Source organism: Cydia pomonella, chromosome 28 (genome assembly GCF_033807575.1).
Source record: "Cydia pomonella isolate Wapato2018A chromosome 28, ilCydPomo1, whole genome shotgun sequence".
Taxonomy (NCBI): Eukaryota; Metazoa; Arthropoda; class Insecta; order Lepidoptera; family Tortricidae; genus Cydia; species Cydia pomonella.
The window spans coordinates 46238-64705 of NC_084730.1; the positions used below are offsets into that span (position 1 = coordinate 46238).

The 18468-nt window shown below is 46.2% G+C and overlaps 1 protein-coding gene across 1 annotated transcript in view; it reads right to left on the bottom strand.

Moving 5' to 3' along the window:
- Window positions 1–6094: 6094 nt before the first annotated feature.
- Window positions 6095–18468, bottom strand: part of LOC133532918 (tRNA pseudouridine synthase Pus10) — a 28779-nt gene continuing 16405 nt past the window's right edge. Inside the window, exons 11-12 of the mRNA XM_061871779.1 lie at window positions 8470–8583; window positions 6095–6332 (exon numbers count right to left, since the gene is read on the bottom strand). Of these exons, the coding sequence (XP_061727763.1) occupies window positions 6154–6332; window positions 8470–8583 (293 nt within the window). The 3' untranslated portion in view covers window positions 6095–6153. The remainder of the gene's footprint in view (window positions 6333–8469; window positions 8584–18468) is intronic.

Consider the following 18468-nt stretch of genomic DNA (forward strand, 5'->3'; position numbering starts at 1 on the left):
TGAAAGGGCTCAACAAGCAGAATACAATATACTATAAAAAATTGAAATCCAAGATGGCGGCCGCTACAAAATGGCGGATAACGTAGGTTTTATCAATCCCATCAATATGGGTATCAAATGAAAGGGCTCAACAAGCAGAATACAATATACTATAAAAAATTGAAATCCAAGATGGCGGCCGCTACAAAATAGCGGATAACTTAGGTTTTATCAATCCCATCAATATGGGTATCAAATGAAAGTGCTCAACCAGTAGAATACAATGTACTATATAAAATTAAAATCCAAGATGGCGGCCTCTACAAAATGGCGGATAACTTAGGTTTTATCAATCCCATCAACATGGGTATCAAATGAAAGGTCTCAACAAGTAGAATACAATTTACTATGCAAAATTGAAATCTTAATTGCTATGCAAAATTGAAAAGATAACAATTTTTTATCAATCCCACCAATATGGGTATCAAATAAAAGGGCTTGACAAGAAGAATACAGTGAACTATACAACCTCAATATTTAAGATGGGCGCAGCCACTAAATGGCGTATAATAATAAGATTTAAATTTAGAAATTGAATCTGTAATTTAGGTATCTGATTAATCCAGCCTGAATCCACCACCCAAGTCAAGATTTTGTATCGTGTTGAGGACTGTGTGGCGTTAGGGTGGCTAAAAATGATACGACGTTAGCGGTACACCACCCAAGTTAAGGTGAAAGGTTAAAACGCGCCGAGAACTGTATGGCATTAGGGTGGATAAAAATGATATGTCGTTAGCGTTTTCCCCTCAAGACTCAGGCGCATCTTGTTGTACATAGCCTTGCCCCTTTATTGGACCTCTGGGGGGGTCGACCGTTTAAATGTCCATTACTCGTGGGAACAAACTGGTAAAAAAATATATAAAAAATACAAACACAAATAAAACAGAAACTGCAACACAACGTAAACGAAGGCTTCAAAAAGCGAAAGAAAAGTATAAAGCAAAACGAGCTAAAGAAAGTGAAGGTGATAGAAATAGTCGATTACAGAAACGACGGGAACAACTAGCGTCAAAAACACCTGAGCAATATGAGGCCAGGTTAAAAAAGCAACGTCAGCGATATACACAAATGACGGCGTCAGAAACGCCTGAAGAATATGAAGCCAGGTTAACAAAGCAACGGAAGCGATATACACAGATGGTAGCGTCAGAAACGCCTGAAGAATATGAAGTTAGATTAATACAAAGCCGTGAAAGACAAAGACAGCAGTTGGGTTCAGAAACGCCTGAACATCGCGATACGAGGTTAAATAAACAACGAGAGCGTACCCAGCAATGCAGAGCTAATAATCTGCAGGCATTCGAGAATGCTATTAACACAATTTGTATACATGTTTGTGATATTTGTACCAAACGTTGTTATCCTAATCAAGTTCGTACAGTTCGGTACAACGCTGCTGCATTAACATACTTACCTGTGGAGTTAACTTCGAAAATATCATTGTTATTATGTTCCCGCTGTCAAACACATGTTACTAGTAATAAAACAACAGCACCACCAAAAGCTTACTGGAATAATCTGGATCCAGGTTCTATACCAGACGTTATTCAAACATTGACACAGGCGGAACAACTGTGCAGAACTATTCCCTTTGTTAAAATCGTGAAATTTTGTGGCCTCTATGTCTATGGGCAGTACGGTTTTCGCGGACAGGCAGTTTTATTTGCCCAAGATATCTTTGAAGTCAGTGAAAGACTGCCTAGTATGCTACCAAGATCTGCAAGCCAGGTAGGCATTATTGTAGTAACCGAACGATTAGAAAATTTGAACATCACCAAGGAATTTTTTTTTTTTCATTTATTTAGAACACAAACAGTCACATATACAAATGGACACATATATTTCGAATTCACAATATGTCGTGAAAAAGTCAATAGTGCTTTAAGATGGTTAATCAGAAATAACCCGCTTTACAAAGATGTACGTATTGACGACAATGCCCAAATTAGTGACCAGGAGTTAGTACGACTTAGTGTGCCCAAATTGTCTGAAGATGAAGCGTCCGAAAGGAATGAAAATGAAATTCGAAATGCATTCATTCCAATTAATAATGTTGCAAGAATTATTCGAGCTTCATGGCATCAAGGTGACTACAACGTCTTTACTTCGCGAGTGCTATGTCGTTGGCGAACATTGTCCGAGCTGCAATCCTAAGCCCTAATCAATGGGACGTCAATATTCTGAATGCTAATATGTTAGCGGGTGACTCCTTATATTGCTGGATTCGTACCCAGCTTGATCCTACTGAACTGGATGAAACAGGATATTTAGAGATACGAAACTTTCATATCGTCAGGCAAAGTTTACAAATGTGTGAATGCCGATTTTCTATAGAATATGATGAAGACACTCTTTTATTCGGGAGTCTCCAAGATTCTGTAAATACCAATAATATCGGCATTACATTACATACAGCTTTAAATAGATTATTTGATAGTCATTCTTCAGGAATATTGACAGCGTCAAATAAATCTGTTAGCGTATTTCGCGGTGAAGACAAATACTATTTTGCTGACTCCCATTCTTGTGGCCCAAAAGGAAAACCAACACCAGAAAATGGCAAAGCCTGTGTTATAGAATGCGACAACTTACAAGAACTGTGCCGCATCTGTAAAAGATGCCTCGGATCCCGTAATATCGCGTACACCCTTACACGCGTAGACGTACATTTGAGGGAAAATATTATCACTCGTCAGAGTGTTCAAGTACAGCAACAGGAAGATGCCATCACTCATCAGGATGTACAAGTACAACAACCGCTTTCGAATCTGAGATCTGAAACTATACCTATACAAACATCTGTATTGTTGCCTATTGATAGCGTCCAACCTGATGTTGAAGATGAGCTAGAGGTATCTGAAAATGTAAACGAAATCAGAAGAAAGACGAATAATAATATTGTGAATGAAGCTTATGAGTTAAAAGCAGAAGAGTTCGCATGGTATCAGCTTTTCCCGTATGGTAAAAATGGTTTGAAAGAGTAAGATCTTTGCAGGGACTACGTATAGAGGAGTTGGACTGCAATAAACTAACGGGCAAGAAACCTTGCAATAATGAAGCACTAAATGAATTAAACAGAATGCGAAATAAAAACTAAAAACTAGAAAATAAAAATAGGTAAAAAACTTTTTAAGTTAAACGGTTTTATGTTAAACATACATTGCAATGTTTAAGATAAATGTACTAAAAACCAAAAAAATAATAAAATAGATACAGTCGTGGGAATTATAAACATATGCATAGACTAGACTAAAATAAAACCGTGGGGCACGTCAATTGTCTACAATCGTTGATTAAAATGTTTGTTTTGTAATGTTACACTATATTTTTTTATATTGTAATGTTAAAGGTATAACATATATATTATATTATAGGTATAATGTTAAAGGTATAACATCTAATCTGCAAAGATCTTACTCTACTAAGAGCCACGTAGGCTTGACCTTCTTCAAACAGTTTCGCACCTAAGTATACGATATAGTGTAACATTACAATATAAAAAAATATAGTGTAACATTACAAAACAAACATTTTAATCAACGATTGTAGACAATTGACGTGCCCCACGGTTTTATTTTAGTCTAGTCTATGCATATGTTTATAATTCCCACGACTGTATCTATTTTATTATTTTTTTGGTTTTTAGTACATTTATCTTAAACATTGCAATGTATGTTTAACATAAAACCGTTTAACTTAAAAAGTTTTTTACCTATTTTTATTATTTATTTCTTTTTTATTTTTACGGTTCAATTTGTAATTTTTTATTTATTTATTAATTTATTAGGTGAACAAACAGAGTAAAATGTACATAAGGTTCTATTAAAACTAACTTACACATAAAACATGCATTTTCCTCCACGACAGTCCTCACCGAGATACACAGTCCAGTTCAGTTTACACAAAAACATAAAATGGTTAATTTTCAATATTTTCGATTCCAATTAACGTTCGGCCACCACTGGCGACCATCGGCGAAGTCGATACCAAACAGAGAGAGAATAAAATGAGCAATAACATAGACTAAAAAGTCGTTAAACGTCATACACACAAAAAAAATTCAATTTTCCAGTCGCATTTCGGTGAAGCAAAACATCGTCAGGCAACCGGATTAATCCCAACAAGGACTAGTTTACCCTCTGGGTTGGAAGGTCTAATGGCAATCGCTTTCGTAAAAACTCGGAGTACGCCAAATCTTGGGATTCATTGTCAAGCGGACCCAGGCTCCCATGAGCCGTGGCAAAATGCCGGGACAAGGCGAGGAAGAAGAAGGGAATACAAGATTCAATTTTCTAACAACGCCACGTCATCTTCACCGAAGTGTAAAATCTGAAATTGAACTTTAGTCATAAGTATGCATGTAGATATATGTTGCTCTGTGGTCTGTGACGGATTAACCCGTCTCTGACGTGACGTTGGGCCTACGGTGCGGATATATCCGTCATTGGCGTCCAAAAGGTTAAGTCCTTTATGCCATTTTGACCTTTTTCTAAAAACGAAACCACGGAAATATTATATTGTTAACCATTTAGGTAAAAATATCGTTATTTATGGAATGGGGAGTTAATTACCATATCCATTTAAAGCCAAAATTTTAATTGCACATCGTGAAAAAAAAAACGAAAAACGTCCGTAAAAAGTACAATGCTCTAGAGCAGAAACGTATCATTTTCTGCAAACTTTTTAGAACAACGACCAACCTTCAAAGCTGATAAATGAGAAGATATTTGCAAGTTCTACGTATCGCTCATATACCTACTAGGTAATTGAATTTAATATTATATTTACGTACCTATATGACAATTAGGACGTGCCTTCAATGGATTTAGCTTAAATATCTTCCATTGATACTTCTACTACGAATTAAAAATCTTCACGACTACCGCGAGACAACCATAAGTTGACGCTAGCAATTCGTAAATGTGATCGCACTCCCTCTCGATCACACCAATCTATTAGTGCGAGCGAGATGGACTGCGATCGAGTTTACGCACTCGCTGGAGTAAACGTCAATTGTCAACTAAATATTAAGCTTAGAATAAATTTAGAAGTGGAAAAATTACTGTCTTGGGTGAGACTTGAATTGTGTGTGTGTGTGTGTGTGTGTGTGTGTGTGTGTGTGTGCGTGTGTGTGTGTGTGTGCGCGCGTGCGTGTGTGTATATACTGACTAATCTCAACCATAGAGAAATAAGTACCGAAGCTTAGAGTGCTCTCTCCATACATCAGAGGGCCTACCGTGGACAGCGAAGTTCGCAAATTGCGGGCATCTTTCTCTGTCACTCTAATTAAGCCTTAAGGTAAGAGAAAGATGCCCGCAATTTGCGAACTTCAGTGTTCGCGGTAGGCCCTCAGGTACTACCTTATAATTTGTAGGTAGGGAGGCATGGTAAAACAAAATTTTATAATCCGCTTAAATGTTAAGTTTAAATCTTTAATAATTTTTCGCAAAGCTCGCTTAATACGTAATAAATGGGTGTTTTCCTTGTATGGAGTGAGCAGAGCAGTCTAAGCTTGCTTATTTCTCTATGCTTAAAGTCTCCTGTCTACGCCCATTGGTACATTTATGAGGTTATTCAAAAACGTGGTGCAAGTCATAATTAGCTATTAATCGATTGCCTTAAACTGTCATTTTGACTTACATATTGGTAAGAAAGAGATACCTAAAACATAAATTGACTTAGGTAAACAGAACAGTGCAACGGCCGTCTCCCTTCCCCCACCTATCAGTGCCGTGGCGGCCACGGCAGCGAACATGGAACAAGCATTAGTACCTATGTCAAGTGTCACTTTACTTTCTCTCTACTCTCTCTATTATCGTGAAATGAAACAGAATGTCGATAAATTTGTATATTAGTATCATGTATTACATCAAATTATTATCTATCAGTCGCGGCGACCACGGCAGCAGCACGGCCAACACGCCGAGTGCTAAGATGTCGGCGCGGGCTCGGAGCCGGAGTGCGGCGCCGGCGTCCTGCAGCCGCGCCGTCAGCTGCACCACTCCTTCACCCATCTCAGTGGTCGCGGCGGGCACCCTACCCCCGTCGACCAGTGGTCGCGGCCGCCTCCTTCCCCCGTCGACCAGTGGTCGCGGCCGCCTCCTTCCCCCGGGATCAGTGTCCCGGCGGCCAGGCCAGCAGCACGGCGGCCACGTCGAGCGCCAGGATGTCGGCGCGGGCGCGCAGCGCGGCGCGCAGGGCCGGCGCCGTGCGGCCCAGCTCGCCGTGGCACCATTCCTTCACGTACGTGCCCGCGCTGGTTCGGATGCTCAGACGGAACAGGGACGGGTGATCTGCCACAAACGTTGCATTTCTTTTTGTGATGTGATGACTATTGATGTGGCCGACTAAACGGTGCTCGGGTGGCCGATAAGTCAGCCCGTTGGCTAGTCGGCCAAATGAATAAATAATAATAATAAAAACACTTTTCTCGACCAACACCTAGAGAGACTCTCGCTAGGTGGCTGGATCAAGGGTCAGATGCAGAAGGCAGTAATTTTGGACACGGCGCGTATAATACGTCGGTTCCTCTCTCTGCGGCCCTGACCACCGGCAGCTTGGGCCCTGCCCCGCTGCTGGCGGCACCCTAGGTTAGGTTTTTTATAATGTGTTTATATCTTTTGTATTGTTTTGTAAGTGTTTTTAAATTTTACTTTTATATCCCTATTATAAAAAATCCTAACCTAAGATATTAAATGAATAAAGAGTATAAAAACACTTTTATTTAGCTTTACCGCGCATATTTGTGCTTCAAATCTTAACGTAAATTTGAACTTCCTGGTGTCTGATTGAGCTGAAATTTGACACATCCGTATATCTGATGACAATGTAATAATATGCCAACATACAGCTGATCTGATGATGCAGTCCGAATGTAGTAAACGGGATTTCTCGATGGAAAAACACAAATATATCGAGTTTAGGATCAACAGTTTTCAAATTTCCATCTTTTTTTAATAGCAAAATAGGTTAGACAGACTAATGCACACGGATACATGGAATTCAAAATTCGTGATTCAAGATCTAGAACATATTAAATAAAATAATAAACAGGTCGTAAAAAAAAACACAAACGAGATTGCGAGAAAAAAACGATAAATTACATATTAATCACATGTTAATTGTTAAAACAGTAAAAGTCCTGCATCTGTCATACTGCCTGCGGGCGGCGGTGGAGCACGCGCAGCGGCGTCTTCTGTACGAGGCGGATACGGACGTCAGTGCCTTCCGTATTAGTGTATAGTATCAATACTGTGTGTATAGAGCAACACCGACCTGGCACGCTATGAGCTTGCAGCGCGAGGATAGCGCGCGTCCGCGCTAGCAGCGGGCGGCGGTGCAGCACGCGCAGCGGCGTCTTCTGTACGAGGCGGATACGGACGTCAGTGCCTTCCGTATTAGTGTATAGTATCAATACTGTGTGTATAGAGCAACACCGACCTGGCACGCTATGAGCTTGCAGCGCGAGGATAGCGCGCGTCCGCGCTAGCAGCGGGCGGCGGTGCAGCACGCGCAGCGGCGTCTTCTGTACGAGGCGGATACGGACGTCAGTGCCTTCCGTATTAGTGTATAGTATCAGTACTGTGTGTATAGAGCAACACCGACCTGGCACGCTATGAGTTTGCAGCGCGAGGATAGCGCGCGTCCGCGCTAGCAGCGGGCGGCGGTGCAGCACGCGCAGCGGCGTCTTCTGTACGAGGCGGATACGGACGTCAGTGCCTTCCGTATTAGTGTATAGTATCAATACTGTGTGTATAGAGCAACACCGACCTGGCACGCTATGAGCTTGCAGCGCGAGGATAGCGCGCGTCCGCGCTAGCAGCGGGCGGCGGTGCAGCACGCGCAGCGGCGTCTTCTGTACGAGGCGGATACGGACGTCAGTGCCTTCCGTATTAGTGTATAGTATCAATACTGTGTGTATAGAGCAACACCGACCTGGCACGCTATGAGCTTGCAGCGCGAGGATGGCGCGCGTCCGCGCTAGCAGCGGGCGGCGGTGCAGCACGCGCAGCGGCGTCTTCTGTACGAGGCGGATACGGACGTCAGTGCCTTCCGTATTAGTGTATAGTATCAGTACTGTGTGTATAGAGCAACACCGACCTGGCACGCTATGAGCTTGCAGCGCGAGGATAGCGCGCGTCCGCGCTAGCAGCGGGCGGCGGTGCAGCACGCGCAGCGGCGTCTTCTGTACGAGGCGGATACGGACGTCAGTGCCTTCCGTATTAGTGTCTAGTATCAATACTGTGTGTATAGAGCAACACCGACCTGGCACGCTATGAGCTTGCAGCGCGAGGATAGCGCGCGTCCGCGCTAGCAGCGGGCGGCGGTGCAGCACGCGCAGCGGCGTCTTCTGTACGAGGCGGATACGGACGTCAGTGCCTTCCGTATTAGTGTATAGTATCAATACTGTGTGTATAGAGCAACACCGACCTGGCACGCTATGAGCTTGCAGCGCGAGGATAGCGCGCGTCCGCGATAGCAGCGGGCGGCGGTGCAGCACGCGCAGCGGCGTCTTCTGTACGAGGCGGATACGGACGTCAGTGCCTTCCGTATTAGAGTAGTCTTCCGTATTAGAGAGTCAGCGTCGAATACTAGTCCCGAACGGTTGCTACGTGCGGCCTACCGTGTGACTCATTTGTTTACGTCGTGTTAAATCTTATCGCGTCACTTAATTATCGACCTAACTACATTGTAGCAGAGTTGTTTTTGGTCAGACACCCGTTTCTGTATATTCGAATTATCATAATGAACTGTGCTAAGTGCCGTCTTGTAGTCACGGATGGAGTAAATTGCAGTGTTTGTAAAGGGATTTTACATTATGGATGTGCTGGCATCGCTGAGACTACTTATCGCAAAATGACGAGCGATAAAAAAGCAAACTGGCGGTGTGTATCCTGCCGTGCTGGCAATAATCTCGCAACAGACGTCGTACCGGCCGAAACTCAACACCCGCAGGACCCTAGTTCAGCACCAGCTGCGTCTGGTGCCTCGTCAGCCGAGTTGCAGCAAGGTTTTGCCTCCATCCTGAAAGAGATCCATGACTTTCGCGACGAATTTCGTTTAATAAAAACCGACCTAGTGACTTGCAAGGATGGTATCCAAGAGATTAATACGAAGTTAAATGAGATGGAATCTCGAGTGTCTTTTGTAGAGGATAGTGTAAGCCAAATGAAGGAAAAAACCGAGCTCGTGGCTAAGTTACAATCCGACCTTAATACAGCGACAAAAATGATAACCACCCTCCAACAAGAATTTGATGCTCGAGAACAATACTCTAGGATTAATAATATTGAAATCTCTGGCTTGCCCTTCAAAAAAGGAGAAAATCTGAATAGCATCCTTCACGATATGTATACTGTAGTAGGGCTGACGTTTGAGGCTCATCATATCGACAGCATACAGCGAGTGCGACGTTTCCAGACTGCTGACGACAACGAAGGCGGTGACAACGACCGGGGGCGGTCGTCGAAAAATCGCGAACCGGCTGTTATCGTAAAGTTTACCAGGCGTATTTATAAGGACCAGCTACTATCAGCAGTCCGTGCGCGCAAGGGCATCACAACATCCTCTATTGGCCTTAACGGGCCGGCATTGAACCTGTATTTGGGCGATCATCTCACTCCGGCCAGCAAGATGCTGCTAAAACGTGCACGGGACCTCAAAAGGGATAATAAACTCGCGTATTTATGGATTAGAGACTGCAAGATCCTAGCTAGAAAAACTGAGACGTCTAAAGTAATGGTTATAAACAATAATTTCGATTTTAATAAAATAAAATGACTGTTCTACGTTTTAATCCTAAAATCTGTTAATATAAAAACTAGTTTAACTACACCTTATAACTCTTTCCTTGTTCGTGACACGAATATGTGTTTTATATCTATTGAAATTTTGCTTATAAGCACCGAACATATGCGTTTTAAATGTACCACCTGCACTGCCTATGAAAAAAAAGTTATTGTTTTGTTTTTGTCGCCCGTTTCACAAATAAAAGGTTACCCATACTTTTTGTTTAATTCACTACGTCTAACTTATATTACTCTCTGGTATTTAATGACAAAAAGAACGTATGTAAGTAATAATAGTCGTGTAATTTGTAACTTTCGTCACGAGTACTGCTAATATGATTGGTTACTACCAAAACGTACGCGGACTACGTACAAAAACGCAAAGTTTTTATTCACATGTGTCAATGTCTGACTATGGTTTTATTTGTGTGGCTGAAAGCTGGTTAAATTCTAACTTTTATGACGGGGAACTGTTTGATAATAGATACATCGTGTATCGCTGCGACAGATCTGTGGACTCGAGCGGCATGGCGCGTGGTGGAGGGGTAGCGGTAGCGGTGCGCCGCGAGCATCGGCCCGTTCGCCGGGACTGGCCTTGCCCATCGCTTGCCGCCTCCGAGTGTGTCTGGGTATCAATACCGTTATCGCAGCGCGGCACTCACACGTCTCTAAATATCTGTTGTGTTTACATCCCGCACGGGCCGCTGTATAAAGATACTTTAGAAAGCTTTTTCGATATTTGTAGTCAATTAATAATAGAAAATCCCAATGATGTTTTTCTCGTAACAGGTGACTTTAATATCTCAGACGCTCAGTGGGCTACATCTGACAGTTCTAAAATGGAACTAATTGGGGGTACTAATACTTTGCATGTACAGTTACTTAGCGAGTTTTTATCATATTCAGGTTTAAAACAGTACAATTGTTGCCTAAACTGTAATCAACGAATCCTGGATCTTATTTTTTGCAATAAAAACTGCACAATATCGGCAAGCGACGATCCTTTAACACTGGAAGATTTGCACCATAAGGCTCTTCAAATAGAACTTAATATTGTTTACACGATTCCTCTTAAACCAGCCCCTACCTTTGTATATCGTTTTTTCGATGCAAACTTCTATGAAATAAACCTCGAGTTATCTAAAATCGCCTGGTCAGAACGCTTTTCGGGCCGTACTTTGGACGATTGTGTTTCGATATTTTATAATATATTAAACAACTTAATTGATAGACATGTTCCTAGGGTCCCCCAACGGTTTTCTTGTTCCAAGCCCCCATGGTATACGAAACCGCTTAGAAGATTGCTGAATGAAAAAAAGAAATACCATAAGCTGTGGAAGACGTACGGTAACCCTTTAGACCATGACACTTATAAACTTTTAAAGAAAAGAATATCAAAATTGGAGCCCGAATGTTATAAAAATTATATTAGTTATACTGAAACTAAGATTAATGCTAACCCTAAATTCTTCTGGACTTATATAAAATCTACGTTTTCTAAAAGAGGTCTTCCACAGGTTATGCAATATAAGGGTGTGGCAGCTTCAAGTGGTACACAAATTTGTGATTTTTTCAATGAACACTTTCACTCAGTTTTTGAAAAACCAGCTAGTGGTTCCTTTGATATAAATAACCTCCCATTAACAAGTGACTCAATTTTAGACATTGATACAATTTACATAACCAAAGAATTAGTCTATAAATATCTTAAATCCATAAATGTAAATAAAGGGGCCGGTCCTGATTCTATACATCCTGTAATAATCAATAAATGCTCTCCTAATTTAGTAGAACCCGTTACATTACTTTTTAAAAAGTCCCTTACAGACGGATGCGTGCCCTCTTTGTGGAAACGTGCACTAGTCACTCCTATACCTAAAGGTGAAATTAGCCATGACATAGAAAAATATCGACCAATCTCAAAACTGTGTCAATTTGGCAAGATTTTGGAAAAAATTGTAACCGATCAGTTATCCACTGCTATACGGCGTCACATTATTGCAAACCAGCATGGTTTTATTAAGGGCCGGAGTGTTGAATCCAACCTTATATCCTACACGGAGATCTTATTGGACGCACTAGATAATAACTATCAAGTAGACGCTGTGTATACCGATTTTGCCAAGGCCTTCGATAAGGTTTGTCATGAACGCTTACTCTTGAAGCTTTGGCATATCGGTATACACGGCGACCTTCTCCGATGGATAAAATCTTACATAGAGAATCGTTCGCAGGCTGTGGCAGTGGGTGGATATACTTCTCAGTACAGGCCTATTACGTCTGGTGTTCCACAAGGGTCTCATTTGGGGCCTTTGTTGTTTGTCATATACATCAATGATATTTCTGCATGCATAAAAAATTCAAACTTACTGTTATATGCTGACGATGCAAAGATATTTAGAGTCATACGTAATGTGGACGACTGCAAAGCCTTACAAAAAGACTTGGATCTTTTTGAGACTTATTGTATTGATAATAAGTTGTCGATAAATCCAGACAAATGTTCCGTTATAAGTTTTAGCAGGAAAAGGAATAGTATTAATTTTGATTATAAACTTTGCGATAAAAAATTAGGTCGTGTTCGCCTGATTCGAGATCTCGGTGTCATAATGGACTCTAAACTCACTTTTATACCTCACATTGATGACATGTTAGGTAAAGCATTTAAGAAGTTAGGATTTATACTACGCGTAGGTAAACCATTTAAGAGACTTTTAACTTATAAGGTATTATTTAACAGTTATGTTCGTAGTCGTTTGGAATTTGCAAGTGCTGTGTGGAGCCCACTGTATAAAATACATAGTGATAGGATAGAAAGAGTTCAAAAAAAGTTTGCTAAGGCAATAGAATACAGAATTAGAAATAAATACTCAGATTACGCCACCGCAATGAGAGTACATAATATAACATCCCTTAGTTATCGCCGCGAACGTACCGATATCTTAACCCTTTATAAGATTATTAATAATATTATTGATGCTCCGTTTTTACTACATTCACTTTCCTTCAGAGTCCCTCGACGTTGTGAACGTGCTTGCAGGAAAAAACCCCTCTTTTACATCCCCCGTAGTCGGACTGCTTACGCAAGAAATAGTTTTGTTAGAAGGGCGTGCAGGTTGTACAACGAAAAATTTCTAAGCCTTGATATTTTCTGTGAGAAACTTAATAGATTTAAAACACTATCTATGCAGTGTAATAATTAATAACCCAAATGTTTAGATTGGCGCTTTAAAGAAATAATCTCAGTATTAGATGTTACTGCTTTTTATAATTTCTTTATTAATAGATAATAAATCCTTGAGATTTCAGGTTGTAAACAATACCATAAGGTTGTTATAATGCTCTTATGTTTTTATTCTCATAATTTTTCTTTTCTTTTGTTTGTTTTTTGTTTTTGCGCGCACAAATAGCTCTGTTTTACTATGTAGAAACTACTTAATTTAATAAGCATGATGTTAAAATATTTTCATTAAGGAAACTGTAAGTCTAGTTTTAAGAAAAGTTCCTGTGCTATATATAACTATAAAAGACTGTTTGTTTCTTAAATAAATAAATAAAAAATAAAAAAAATTAGTGTATAGTATCAGTACTGTGTGTATAGAGCAACACCGACCTGGCACGCTATGAGCTTGCAGCGCGAGGATAGCGCGCGTCCGCGCTAGCAGCGGGCGGCGGTGCAGCACGCGCAGCGGCGTCTTCTGTACGAGGCGGATACGGACGTCAGTGCCTTCCGTATTAGTGTATAGTATCAATACTGTGTGTATAGAGCAACACCGACCTGGCACGCTATGAGCTTGCAGCGCGAGGATAGCGCGCGTCCGCGCTAGCAGCGGGCGGCGGTGCAGCACGCGCAGCGGCGTCTTCTGTACGAGGCGGATACGGACGTCAGTGCCTTCCGTATTAGTGTATAGTATCAGTACTGTGTGTATAGAGCAACACCGACCTGGCACGCTATGAGCTTGCAGCGCGAGGATAGCGCGCGTCCGCGCTAGCAGCGGGCGGCGGTGCAGCACGCGCAGCGGCGTCTTCTGTACGAGGCGGATACGGACGTCAGTGCCTTCCGTATTAGTGTATAGTATCAGTACTGTGTGTATAGAGCAACACCGACCTGGCACGCTATGAGCTTGCAGCGCGAGGATAGCGCGCGTCCGCGCTAGCAGCGGGCGGCGGTGCAGCACGCGCAGCGGCGTCTTCTGTACGAGGCGGATACGGACGTCAGTGCCTTCCGTATTAGTGTATAGTATCAATACTGTGTGTATAGAGCAACACCGACCTGGCACGCTATGAGCTTGCAGCGCGAGGATAGCGCGCGTCCGCGCTAGCAGCGGGCGGCGGTGCAGCAAGCGCAGCGGCGTCTTCTGTACGAGGCGGATACGGACGTCAGTGCCTTCCGTATTAGTGTATAGTATCAATACTGTGTGTATAGAGCAACACCGACCTGGCACGCTATGAGCTTGCAGCGCGAGGATAGCGCGCGTCCGCGCTAGCAGCGGGCGGCGGTGCAGCACGCGCAGCGGCGTCTTCTGTACGAGGCGGATACGGACGTCAGTGCCTTCCGTATTAGTGTATAGTATCAATACTGTGTGTATAGAGCAACACCGACCTGGCACGCTATGAGCTTGCAGCGCGAGGATAGCGCGCGTCCGCGCTAGCAGCGGGCGGCGGTGCAGCACGCGCAGCGGCGTCTTCTGTACGAGGCGGATACGGACGTCAGTGCCTTCCGTATTAGTGTATAGTATCAGTACTGTGTGTATAGAGCAACACCGACCTGGCACGCTATGAGCTTGCAGCGCGAGGATAGCGCGCGTCCGCGCTAGCAGCGGGCGGCGGTGCAGCACGCGCAGCGGCGTCTTCTGTACGAGGCGGATACGGACGTCAGTGCCTTCCGTATTAGTGTATAGTATCAGTACTGTGTGTATAGAGCAACACCGACCTGGCACGCTATGAGCTTGCAGCGCGAGGATAGCGCGCGTCCGCGCTAGCAGCGGGCGGCGGTGCAGCACGCGCAGCGGCGTCTTCTGTACGAGGCGGATACGGACGTCAGTGCCTTCCGTATTAGTGTATAGTATCAATACTGTGTGTATAGAGCAACACCGACCTGGCACGCTATGAGCTTGCAGCGCGAGGATAGCGCGCGTCCGCGCTAGCAGCGGGCGGCGGTGCAGCACGCGCAGCGGCGTCTTCTGTACGAGGCGGATACGGACGTCAGTGCCTTCCGTATTAGTGTATAGTATCAATACTGTGTGTATAGAGCAACACCGACCTGGCACGCTATGAGCTTGCAGCGCGAGGATAGCGCGCGTCCGCGCTAGCAGCGGGCGGCGGTGCAGCACGCGCAGCCCGGCGTCTTCTGTACGAGGCGGATACGGACGTCAGTGCCTTCCGTATTAGTGTATAGTATCAGTACTGTGTGTATAGAGCAACACCGACCTGGCACGCTATGAGCTTGCAGCGCGAGGATAGCGCGCGTCCGCGCTAGCAGCGGGCGGCGGTGCAGCACGCGCAGCGGCGTCTTCTGTACGAGGCGGATACGGACGTCAGTGCCTTCCGTATTAGTGTATAGTATCAATACTGTGTGTATAGAGCAACACCGACCTGGCACGCTATGAGCTTGCAGCGCGAGGATAGCGCGCGTCCGCGCTAGCAGCGGGCGGCGGTGCAGCACGCGCAGCGGCGTCTTCTGTACGAGGCGGATACGGACGTCAGTGCCTTCCGTATTAGTGTATAGTATCAATACTGTGTGTATAGAGCAACACCGACCTGGCACGCTATGAGCTTGCAGCGCGAGGATAGCGCGCGTCCGCGCTAGCAGCGGGCGGCGGTGCAGCACGCGCAGCGGCGTCTTCTGTACGAGGCGGATACGGACGTCAGTGCCTTCCGTATTAGTGTATAGTATCAATACTGTGTGTATAGAGCAACACCGACCTGGCACGCTATGAGCTTGCAGCGCGAGGATAGCGCGCGTCCGCGCTAGCAGCGGGCGGCGGTGCAGCACGCGCAGCGGCGTCTTCTGTACGAGGCGGATACGGACGTCAGTGCCTTCCGTATTAGTGTATAGTATCAATACTGTGTGTATAGAGCAACACCGACCTGGCACGCTATGAGCTTGCAGCGCGAGGATAGCGCGCGTCCGCGCTAGCAGCGGGCGGCGGTGCAGCACGCGCAGCGGCGTCTTCTGTACGAGGCGGATACGGACGTCAGTGCCTTCCGTATTAGTGTATAGTATCAATACTGTGTGTATAGAGCAACCACCGACCTGGCACGCTATGAGCTTGCAGCGCGAGGATAGCGCGCGTCCGCGCTAGCAGCGGGCGGCGGTGCAGCACGCGCAGCGGCGTCTTCTGTACGAGGCGGATACGGACGTCAGTGCCTTCCGTATTAGTGTATAGTATCAATACTGTGTGTATAGAGCAACACCGACCCTGGCACGCTATGAAGCTTGCAGCGCGAGGATAGCGCGCGTCCGCGCTAGCAGCGGGCGGCGGTGCCAGCAACGCGCAGCGGCGTCTTCTGTACGAGGCGGATACGGACGGTCAGTGCCTTCCGTATTAGTGTATAGTATCAATACTGTTGTGTATAGAGCAACACCGACCTGGCACGCTATGAGCTTGCAGCGCGAGGATAGCGCGCGTCCCGCGCTAGCAGCGGGGCGGCGGTGCAGCACGCGCAGCCGGCGTCTTCTGTACGAGGCGGATACGGACGTCAGTGCCTTCCGTATTAGTGTATAGTATCAATACTGTGTGTATAGAGCAACACCGACCTGGCACGCTATGAGCTTGCAGCGCGAGGATAGCGCGCGTCCGCGCTAGCAGCGGGCGGCGGTGCAGCACGCGCAGCGGCGTCTTCTGTATCGAGGCGGATACGGACGTCAGTGCCTTCCGTATTAGTGTATAGTATCAATACTGTGTGTATAGAGCAACACCGACCTGGCACGCTATGAGCTTGCAGCGCGAGGATAGCGCGCGTCCGCGCTAGCAGCGGGCGGCGGTGCAGCACGCGCAGCGGCGTCTTCTGTACGAGGCGGATACGGACGTCAGTGCCTTCCGTATTAGTGTATAGTATCAATACTGTGTGTATAGAGCAACACCGACCTGGCACGCTATGAGCTTGCAGCGCGAGGATAGCGCGCGTCCGCGCTAGCAGCGGGCGGCGGTGCAGCACGCGCAGCGGCGTCTTCTGTACGAGGCGGATACGGACGTCAGTGCCTTCCGTATTAGTGTATAGTATCAATACTGTGTGTATAGAGCAACACCGACCTGGCACGCTATGAGCTTGCAGCGCGAGGATAGCGCGCGTCCGCGCTAGCAGCGGGCGGCGGTGCAGCACGCGCAGCGGCGTCTTCTGTACGAGGCGGATACGGACGTCAGTGCCTTCCGTATTAGTGTATAGTATCAATACTGTGTGTATAGAGCAACACCGACCTGGCACGCTATGAGCTTGCAGCGCGAGGATAGCGCGCGTCCGCGCTAGCAGCGGGCGGCGGTGCAGCACGCGCAGCGGCGTCTTCTGTACGAGGCGGATACGGACGTCAGTGCCTTCCGTATTAGTGTATAGTATCAATACTGTGTGTATAGAGCAACACCGACCTGGCACGCTATGAGCTTGCAGCGCGAGGATAGCGCGCGTCCGCGCTAGCAGCGGGCGGCGGTGCAGCACGCGCAGCGGCGTCTTCTGTACGAGGCGGATACGGACGTCAGTGCCTTCCGTATTAGTGTATAGTATCAGTACTGTGTGTATAGAGCAACACCGACCTGGCACGCTATGAGCTTGCAGCGCGAGGATAGCGCGCGTCCGCGCTAGCAGCGGGCGGCGGTGCAGCACGCGCAGCGGCGTCTTCTGTACGAGGCGGATACGGACGTCAGTGCCTTCCGTATTAGTGTATAGTATCAATACTGTGTGTATAGAGCAACACCGACCTGGCACGCTATGAGCTTGCAGCGCGAGGATAGCGCGCGTCCGCGCTAGCAGCGGGCGGCGGTGCAGCACGCGCAGCGGCGTTTCTGTACGAGGCGGATACGGACGTCAGTGCCTTCCTATTAGTGTATAGTATCAATACTGTGTGTATAGAGCAACACCGACCTGGCACGCTATGAGCTTGCAGCGCGAGGATAGCGCGCGTCCGCGCTAGCAGCGGGCGGCGGTGCAGCACGCGCAGCGGCGTCTTCTGTACGAGGCGGATACGGACGTCAGTGCCTTCCGTATTAGTGTATAGTATCAATACTGTGTGTATAGAGCAACACCCGACCTGGCACGCTATCATGAGCTTGCAGCGCTGAGGATAGGCGCGTCCGCGCTAGCAGCGGGCGGCCGTTGCAGCACGCGCAGCGGCGTCTTTTGTACGAGGCGGATACGGACGTCAGTGCATTCCGTATTAGTGTATAGTATCAATACTGTGTGTATAGAGCAACACCGACCTGGCACGCTATGAGCTTGCAGCGCGAGGATAGCGCGCGTCCGCGCTAGCAGCGGGCGCGGTGCAGCACGCGCAGCGGCGTCTTCTGTACGAGGCGGATACGGACGTCAGTGCCTTCCGTATTAGTGTATAGTATCAGTACGGTGTGTATAGAGCAACACCGACCTGGCACGCTATGAGCTTGCAGCGCGAGGATAGCGCGCGTCCGCGCTAGCAGCGGGCGGCGGT